This window comes from Mobula hypostoma, chromosome 19 (assembly GCF_963921235.1).
Source record: "Mobula hypostoma chromosome 19, sMobHyp1.1, whole genome shotgun sequence".
Taxonomy (NCBI): domain Eukaryota; kingdom Metazoa; phylum Chordata; class Chondrichthyes; order Myliobatiformes; family Myliobatidae; genus Mobula; species Mobula hypostoma.
In genome coordinates this window covers 8,650,885-8,660,950 of record NC_086115.1, presented here as the reverse complement: position 1 = coordinate 8,660,950, position 10,066 = coordinate 8,650,885, and the positions used below count along the sequence as shown (strand labels likewise).

The following is a 10,066-nucleotide window of genomic DNA, read 5'->3' as shown; positions in this document are numbered from 1 at the left end:
GGTGGGTTTCCCACCAAGTATCTCGGAAACACACCAGTGTGAGAGGAACCAAATCAATGAAGATGAAATCACCAGTGGGTGATTCAGAACCTTTGGGTATAATCTAAAGCTCGTTGTGAAGTAATTGATGTAGGCTACAGGAGGAGTAGAGGGTGTACATGCAGATACAAACTCAAATTCATCCCACTCTGCCCCACATTACACTTAAGTGTGGTATTGCACAATTGAAGGAGTCAATGTTGGGCTGGGATTTTAAATGGAGGGGCCTGTCAAGTAGGCCGGGGAGCAGAGCTGCACTTACCCTTACCCCTCAGCCAACATCTAGAACAGATAAGGCCCTTCACTACTAACTGAGAGCGCTTTCTGTGCCCAACTTCAAACACCACGCCTCCTACATCACTAACCGTGGCTGCAGTACTCCATTTGCTGTGAAGCGCTTTGGGATATCCTGAGGTCAAGTATACAGTTCGGAGCCTTGTACACCGACAATGTGCACAAGATGCAATGCAGGTAGGAGAGCCTGTGGTTCTGTCGTACAGTACACGCGCACATATACACACACACACACACACTCATTCACTCACACTCTTAGGAAGTTATCCTTTCTTGTTGCCCAAAGGATTGCAGGCATTTATCTGGTAGGTGAGCTCAACCACTCCGCAGTGACGAGCCTATCACAGAATCAAACCACACCAATCAATTGTCATTCAGAAAAGAAACAAGTTCCACATAGGAAACATTTAAATCATCTCAGGAACAGCACTCAGATTAGCCAGGCACCAACCACACCGACGTTTTTTTTTTGAAGAGTGAAAGACCCAGCACAATTTTTTTTTAAATTGCATATCCCAGTACATTTATGACATTCTTTTTTGTGGCATGACAACTTCTCCAGGCAATCAGTTCATCTTGCCATCCCACACTTCCTGAATGCTCATACACCATGTGACAAACAGGGAACACAAAACCATGGTAACCAAGTGAAGTTTGTGTATCAGTACAGAGTGGGGCGGGGGGGGGGGAGATGATGCATAAAGGATATCGCTCTGCAGTTTAAAGCTGATCTCCGTAATCCCAAAGAAAAACTATCACCTCTTCTATCCAAAAGTACACTGTTCTTCAGAGCCAAAGCCTCCTCCCCCTTGTCATCTGCTTGTAATCTTCACCCAGAGCTGTCACTTGTGTAAGGACACGAGGAAAGAAGAGTGGCCTTTTGAACTAACTCAAGATGAATGGAGGGTCACAATCCCATGCAAATACATTTGATTAAAAATTTAAATGCTGGATATAAAATTCCAGTTGATGTTATAATTGCTTCTAGGCCGCAATCCGATAGTGGGAATCAAAGCTCTTGTAGATAGGCTGAACATTGTTGGGTGGTTCAACACTGCCAGCCTCGTCACCTTCCACAACCCCAGCACTCTGGCATTTGCTGTCTTTTATTCTCCAGCTCTTCCAACAGCAGAGCTTTAATAGAACAACTGCACAAGGAGTCCTCGAGCAGCCGGTGGCAAGGGGGGCCCCAGCAGTTAGGTCTGAGGGTCGCAGTGCTGGGGAGGCTGTAGCAGTTCGTTCTCGTTGATGGTGTCCAGCAGCAGGCACACCGGTTCGTCCCCTGCTGCCTCCTGGCCGTGTTGCTGCTCCTTCTGATCCTGGGGGTGCTGGCCTTCGGCTGGGCCCTCCAGCCGCCGGTCAGGTCGGGGGCAGTGGTCGCAGACCTCGCAGCTGTCGCAGAACTCCATCGCCTCCCCCACACCATCGATCAGGCCGTCCAGCTCCTTTGGGTCGTCGGGGTCGCCGTCCCGGTTGCAGACGCAGACCTCAATACCGGAGTCTCCAGTGAACCTCCGGTGCCTCCCGGGAGTCTTATCAAGGTCCTTGATCTCCAGGCACGACTGGTGGTGCCAGCTCTCGATCTTGGAGGAGCTCGGGTAATAATCGGTCAGTTGCCCCTTCTCGGGGCAGTCCAGCTCTTCCTCCTGGTCGAGGCAGCACGCCCTGACGGGCTCCTGCTCACAGCAGCCCTCTGCCGGACCCTCAGGGCGCTCGCAGGCCAGCGCCTTGTTTAGGCTGCACTCCGAGTAGGCGCGGGGGCAGTCCAGGCCCAGTACGCTCCCCTGCCGAGGTACTGCCTCGCAGACTGTCGGCACAGAGTTCCCTGGGGTGGAGGGAGCACGCGACGGCTCTGGGTTGGAGGGGCCATTGCACACTGCGACGGACTGCTGGTGGAAGGCGCTGTAGGGAGGCGGCGGGGTCACCGGCCGGTTCACGACTTCTTCATATGCAGGCAGCAGGTAGCTTGGCAGGAACCCTGTGTGTTGGATTAAGTAGGGGGTGGAATGAATGGGGGAGGAGAGGAGGGGATGGGGTGGGGGTGGGGGTGGGGGAGAAGGCAACGACGAGGAGGCAGCGACAGGGGTGAGGAGGAGGGGATGAGGGGATGAAGGGAATGGAGGGGAGGAGGGGAGGAGGGAAAGCAGGGGAGGAGGGGATGAAGGAATGAGGACAGAGAGGAAGGGAAGGGAGGGTGGTGGAGTGGGTGGTCAAGGAGGAAGGAGTGGTGCAGGGAGTGAGGTCCAGGGTAGGGTTTGCAGGGGTAGGCGGGAGAGGGGGCAAGTGGAGAGGGAGGAGAAATGAATTAAAATGTTAATATATAAACATTTCATTGCAATAAAAAAAGGAGCAAGGTGAAACAACAAAAGGAGATGTGATGTGTAGGAAAAGCTTCCCCCCCCCATCCTCACACACACACACACACACACACACACACACACACACACAGAGGTGGGTGCCTTGAATCCACTGCCTAGGGTGGTGGTGATTGGGGCTTTCAAGAGGCTCTTAGATAGACACGTGAATGTGAAAGAAATAGGAAGTTATGGACACTGTGTGGACAGAAGGGCTTAGTTTAGCCATGCATTTGATCACTAATTTAATGAGTTCAGCATACATTGTGGGCCGAAGGGCCTGTTTCTGTACTGTACTGTTCTACTATGTCCGGTAAATCTCAGGTCAGGCGGCATGCACGGAGAGTGACTGACTGACTGCCTTTCTCCCTCATTTCCAGTATTTGCAGTTTATCACTCCAATGATAATCTAAGTTGGCACATTTCAGCCTTCTGGATTTAAAGTTCTACAGTATTTTGGTCAGGCAGTCCCCCAGCCTCCAAGTCTGTGACATGAGTTCAGCTTGTTTTTCCAAGAACACCGCTCAATCGGTTGGGAATGCCCTCCAGCGCCACATTTTGCAAGCTTTGTGTTTCTTAAGTACTGCCCGCTGCCCACACCCTCCCCACCGCTCTCTAACCACCCACACTTCACAACTTTTACACTTCCTTGTTCAGATTCCCTCCAATTGCCCCATTGACTGGGATAACCTTATTTACCCCCGTGGCTACCCTGATCTCTCCTTCACAGAGATTAGTCTCCTCATCCCTCCCTCTCAACTCTGCAATTGCAGTATCTGCATTTATAGATTTTCCCTACCCAACCTGACATTTCTTTAGCTTGATACCACAGATCACACACCAAATAATCTGCAGTTTGCAAGTTTACTTATACTAACACATGAAATTGACCATATGGCCCATCAGGTCAATGCTAGTCCCAGGCAGGGCAGTCCCACTGGTCTCATTCCCCTCTGCCCATTTTCTATTGCAATAATTGCCTGCACCATCAGATAGTTGACTAAACCAAGCAACATGTTACCTTAGCAATCCACCTACCCACAAGACTATACTTTCTCACTCTGACTCTCTCTCTCTCTCATGCTGGTTAACCTACCAGCACGTCTTTGAGACGTGCAAAACAATAAAAACGCAGCACCTGGGGAGACTACAAGTCCAGGAAGAATGTGCAAACTCTCAGGTTTAAAAGAAGTTTGAGAATGTTTTGCAAAATTGCAGGGGAATGACTAATTTCAAATGTTAGAATGAGTTTAATGGAGCGAGGAAACAGAATTTCTGGCACATGGAGGGTTTGGAGAGTGTAGGAAGGGTTTGATTAAGTAGACTGACACATTTGCGGCCTGAAGGGCGTATTGTGTTCAATGTACTGCCCCAAGCTGCCACTAGAGGGTGTGGTGGAGCCCTCCCACTACATTTTCCACACTGAATATAAAACAGCCTCATTACAAAAATAGTTTGAGATCTGATCCACAAGCTGCCTTTACTGAACCATATGTTACCTGCTTGTGGCTAAAGGTGAAGATTAGGGGCTCATAGTGCAGCCATGTTATTGAATTACTGGCCCTGCTGTTTTCATTCATCCTATGGGGAGAGGTGAAGTCTCCAGCTGGTATGATGTTGACACTGGGGTCACACTACACAGGGGATAGTGAGCACTTGGAATGAGGTGCCAGAGGAAGCGGTCGAGGTGGATACATCCGCAACATCTGAGAGGCATTTGGATAAGTACACGAACAGGAGGGGCTTGGAGGTTTATGGGCAACTGGGACTAGCAGGGAGGATGCTGTGGACAGCATCGACCAGTTGGGCCGACGCTCACCAGATCTGAGCATTACCACCAGCTCCATTTCTCGCTCACCCATCAGTTTCCCAACGGTCCTACCACCTACTTAATTACTCTTGGGAGTGCATTCAAACGGGCAACTCTTACATGTTTGCCACCAAATCGGTGTGAACAGGGCGAATGAGGTTGCTCGTTTGGGTGGTGGGTGTGGAGGGGAATGGAATCTAGGTTAGCAGGGAGTTTATCCCCCTCAAATTACTCAAAATTATAATTAATTTTTTTTCTACAGAGCGCACTGTGGGGAAAACTAATTCACTTTCAAAATAAAAAGCTCTTTTGAAGCAATAGTGGAGAATGCACCATCTCATTAGGAATTTGAAGAGGTTTGGTTTATCACCAAAGTCCAGCAAATTTCTACAGATGTGCACGGAGAACATTCTAACCTGCTGCATCACTGTCTGGTACGGAGGGGCCACAGCACAGGATTGGAAAAAGCTGCAGAGAGTTGTAAACTCAGCCAGCTCCATCATGGGCACCATCGAGGAGATCTTCAAAATGTGATGCCTTGAGGCGGCAGCATCCATTATGAAGCGCCCTCGCCATCCAGGACATGCCCCCTTCTCACTACTACCATCAATGAGGAAATATGGGAGCTTGAAGATGGACACTCACAACAGACAGGTCAGCCAGAATAAACTCAATGAGTGGGTCAAATGGGCTTCTTTTGCAAGAAAATGTGGTAAATAAGGGATTGAGGATTCAGTGGCGATGCTGGGGTAAGGAGGGCGACTGGAGGCTCACACAAAACAAATGAATAGGGAGATACAGGGGACTGAGGGGCTGGAATCTGGATCCAAAACAAAATGTAGGATAAACACGAGGAAGTCTGCAGATGCAATCCAGAGCAACTCACACAAATGCTGGAGGAACTCAACAGGTCAGGCAGCATTGATGGAAATGAATAGATACTTGCCATTTCAGTCCGAGGAACTTCTTGAGGACTGAAAAGGAAGGGGGAAGATGCCAGAATAAAAATGTCGGTGGTGGGGGGGGTGGGGAGGTGAAGGAGGCCAGCTGGAAGGTGATAGGTGAAGCCATGTGGGTGGGAAAGATCAAGGGCCGGAGAAGAAGGAATCTGACAGGAGAGGATAGTGGACCAAGGGAGAAAGGGAAGGAGTAGGGGACCCAGGGGGAAAGTAATAGGCGGGTGAGAAGTTCTGACTGTAACATTTACCATCCCTCTCCCTACACAGATATCTCTTGAACTGCAGAGTCCTTCCAGCAGGTTTTCAATCCAAGAGCAAAATGAAAAGTCATTTGGAACATTCAGTAGTTCAGTCTAACATTTGCACAGTAGGTTCATTTCCTCAATGAAATCTTGTCAGATGTTGCCAGAACTTGAGGACTTGAGTTGTAGGGAATCATTGAATAGGTTGGGTCTTTACTCCCTGGAGTGTAGGAGAAGGAAGGGAGATTTGATAGAGGTATACAAAACTCTGAGGGCAAATCCATGCAGGCTTTTCTCACTAGGGTTAGGTGGGACTAGCCCCAGAGGTCATAGGGTAAGGGTGAAAAGTGAAATAGTTAAGTGGAAGCTGAGAAGGAGCTTCTTCACTCGGAGGGAGGTGCAAAACTGTGGGTACATTGCAAACTTGGATAAGTGCATGGATGAGAGGGGTATGGAGGATTTGGTCCAGGGTGCAGGTCGATGGGAGGACTAGGTAGAATAACAACTCGGCATGGATTTGATGGGCCAAAGGGTCTGTTTCTTGCTATAGTACTCTATAGTACTAGTGAGAGAAACCAGTCCTTAGAATGACAGTGAGCTGCAACAGACCACTCTGGGACACACAATCACTTTCTATGCACTAGGAAGGCAAAGTTCTGAAAGGGTTAATGATTTCAATATGAAAACCCCTGGTAGGCGATGAGGTGGGGGCACGGCGGGGGGAGACACGTACTCAGGTAGAGCGGGAGCAGAGAGTAGTTGCGAGCTCCCTGGTAGGCGATGAGGTTGATCTCTCGCTGTCGCTGCTGCTGCTGCAGGCGTAGCTTGGCCCGACGATGGTGACAGATGCAGCAGCAGCTGAGAATGATAATGATGGTCCAGACAAGCCAGAACCCTGGAGAGAGGAGGAGACACATCAGATGTCAGATCGTTGGATACCACTCCCCAAACCCCAGCCTCCCAGCTGCCCTCGCCACCACCAAACTTCGAAGTCTCAAAAATGATCACACTAGAATCAGGTTTAATACTCCCGACAGACAGTACGTTGTGACATTTGTCATTGTGCGGCAGCAGAACAGTGCAGTACAAAAAATAACAAGTTACAGTAAGAAATATACAATGCAAAAAAGAGACAAAATAGTGAAGTAGTGGACCATTCAGAAATCTAATGGCAGACGGGAAGCTGGGGGTGGGGGGAGGGAGAGATTGTGTGAGAGGGGAAGAGAGCGTGTAGGGGGGAGCGAGGGGGTGGGAGAGTGGGGAGGTGAGGGACAGCGAGAAGAGAGAAAAGTCAGGGGTGGAAAAGAGTTTGTTATTGCTACACGTTGCTTTGCTGAACATGCTATACTGGCACCAAAATTGGGGGTACACTTGGGGGCTGTCCCCACACCCTTAGGTTGTGTTGGTTGTTTGTACAAACATTTCACTAAATGTTTCGATGTGTATGGGATTAATAAAGAAATTTAATCTAATCCAACAGAACAAACTGGCAGAAGGGGCACTGGAGAGAACTGTTGTTAATACTGCAGCCCCATAAAATTCTGGTTGGACCACACTTGAGAGTTCTCACCTCATTATAGGAAGGATGCAAAAGCTTTAAAGAGGTGCAAAGAGATTTGCCAGGTTACTGCCTGCACGTCTTACCAGGACAGGTTGAGTGAACCAGAGCTTTTCCCTTTGGAGAGAAAAGAGGACAAGAGAGTTGATTTGATAGAGGTGTACCAGATGCTAAGAGGCATACATCAAGCCAGTGCTTTTTGTCCAGAGCAGAATGGCTAAAACGAGAGGGTGTAATCTTAAGGTGATAGGAGTAAAAGAGAGATTATTTTTCTTTTATACAAAGTGGTTGGTATGTGGAACGTTCTGCCAGAGATGGTGCTAGTGGTGAATACACAAAAGACATTTAAGAGGTTCTTAGATACTACATGGATGAAAGAAAAATGGAGGGCTATGTGGGACGGAAAGAATATGCTCTTGGGCCAAATGGCCTGTACTGTGCTGTAATGTTCTGTGTTCAATCAGACGAACAGGCACGAAAGAAAAACAATTAAGTCCCAGTTCGGAACCGTAGGTGGACATGGGACAAGGGGTTGGGTCATATTGAATCTCCTCTATCCTGTTCAGCAACAACTCTTGGAACCTGGGCTCCACGGGGGACTTGGAGAACTGCCTTTTGTCATGCTCCACAGTTGCTCTCTGTCGGCCTCCATCTTCCCCTGTGCCTGAGATAAAACCCCTCAAAGGGGACCCGAGAGGCAACTACTTCCTTGCAAGGTGCAGTGAGTGTACGGAATGAGCTGCCATTGGGAGTGGTTGACGTAGGTGTGGTAGTGCAATCTACGAAGCTGTTGGATGGGTAAATGGAGGGGCAGGGCTCAGAGGGATATGGGCTGATCATAGGAAATAGGGACTAGTCATGGACTAGATGGGCTGAGAGGCCTGTATTGTTCTATGACTATTCCTTTTACACTTCCCATGGACAGCATCACACCCACTCACGACCCACCCTCATCACTCAGTGTAGGCGGGCTCCAACTTGGTAGACAACAGGAACACTGACAATCACAAGCACAGACTGAGAAATGAAAAGGAAATGGCTGCATGAAAGGTGGGAAGGGAGAAAGTGAATACTTAAAAAGAAACTAGTCAACAACCTCATAGAGCAGCTCTTAAATTATACAAGGGCCATGACATGGAGCTTCAAAAGTCAGGCAGGGCAAGGAAAATCAATTTTTAAACGTGCATGTTATTTTATAGTCCAACAATAAAAGAATTCCAGGAAAGAATGTTAGCAATGTAATCCACTTGATTTTTGATTATTACACGATCAGTTAGCCAGATTTAATGCATCACAACCTTTTGGAACATTTGGAGCCTTCCACTTTCACTGAATTAGTCCCAAGAAATGTGTTTACTGGCGTGCAGAGGAGCCCACGTTACGGATCATGTTTTCGGATGCACATGGCCGAGCTTGGACAGCTGTCCCTCACACCATGTGCATCAGCAGACTGACTCAGCAAATCTCCCTCCACACAGGATGTTTAAAAAAAGCGCTCGCTCGAGGTTCTTTCTCTCCCCCTCCAGGCATTTAAAAGGACAAACAAGTTCTGGTTTTCCCTTCAGTTAGTCATTTTCTTTTTCCCACGCAAGTAGACACAACAATGTCAGCTCTCTGGAACTGATTTCACAATAATCGGAATCAGAATCAGGCTCAGCAAATGTTGTGATATTTGCTTACTTAACGGCAGCAGTATTATGCAATACAAGATAGTATAGGAAAAATAAGTAAATCAATTACAGTAAGTAATATATACATATATTAAATTAAAAATAGTGCAAAAACACAAATAATTTTTTAAAGTGAGATAGTGCTCATGGGTTCAATTGTTCATTTAGGAATTGGACGGCAGAAGGATAGAAGCTGTTCCTGTGTGCCTTCAGGCTCCTGTACTTCCTTCCTGATGGTAACAATGAGAAGAGGACATGTCCCACCCTCCCCCCACCTTCTTTATAGGGCCTCTGCCCCTTCCCTCTACAGTCCTGACGAAGGGTTCCGGCCCGAAACGTCGACCGATCTTTTCCACGGATGCTGCCCGACCTGCTGAGTTCCTCCAGCGTGTTGTGAGTGTTAGCGGTATAGAGGGAGGAGAACAGTGGGCTAAGCACACACTGCTGAGGTGCACCAGTGTTGATTGTCAGTTGATCAGCACAGATTGTGGTATTCCAGTTAGGAAGTCGAGGATTCAGTTGCAGGGGGAGGTACAGAGGCCCAGGTTCTGTAGCTTATCGATCAGTACTGCGGGGATGATGGTGTTAATTGCTGAGCTATAGTCATTGAACAGCATCCTGATATAGATGTTTGTATTGTCCAGGTGATTTAAGGCCGTGTGAAGAGCCATTGAAATTGCATCTGCCTTAGACCTATTGTGGCGATAGGCAAATTGCAGTGGGTCCAGGTCCCTGAGGCAGGAGTTCAGTCTAGCCATGACCAACCTCTTAAAGCATTCCATTACCATAGGTGTGAGCGCTATTGGACAATAATCATTAAACAAGCTCACATTATTCTTCTTAGGCACTGGTATAATTGTTGCCTTTTTGAAACGGGTGGGAACTTCTGCCTGTAGCAGTGAGATACTGAAAAAGTCCTTGAATACACTCGCCAGTTGGTTAGCACAAGTTTTCAGAGTCTTATCAGGTAGTCCATCGGGGGCTTGTTGCCTTGCGAGGGTTCACCCTCCAGAAAGCCAGCCTGACATCGGCCTCCGGGATGAAGATCACGAGGTCACCAGGTGCTGCAGGTCAGCTAAAAAGCAACCACTCTTGATTACAGCACTCAGCAATGGAGCTTAAATTCTACAAGTTTACTCC

General features: G+C 48.2%; 1 protein-coding gene across 5 annotated transcripts in view; it reads right to left on the bottom strand.

The window, feature by feature from the left end:
• Positions 1-509: 509 nt before the first annotated feature.
• The window catches only part of wbp1la (WW domain binding protein 1-like a), a 129,065-nt gene continuing 119,508 nt past the window's right edge, over positions 510-10,066 (bottom strand). For all 5 annotated transcript variants that reach the window (XM_063071290.1, XM_063071292.1, XM_063071291.1 and 2 more), the window contains 2 exons: positions 6,432-6,593; positions 510-2,311 (listed from right to left, as the gene is read on the bottom strand). In XM_063071290.1, coding sequence (XP_062927360.1) covers positions 1,530-2,311; positions 6,432-6,593 — 944 coding nt within the window. In that variant the 3' untranslated portion in view covers positions 510-1,529. The remainder of the gene's footprint in view (positions 2,312-6,431; positions 6,594-10,066) is intronic.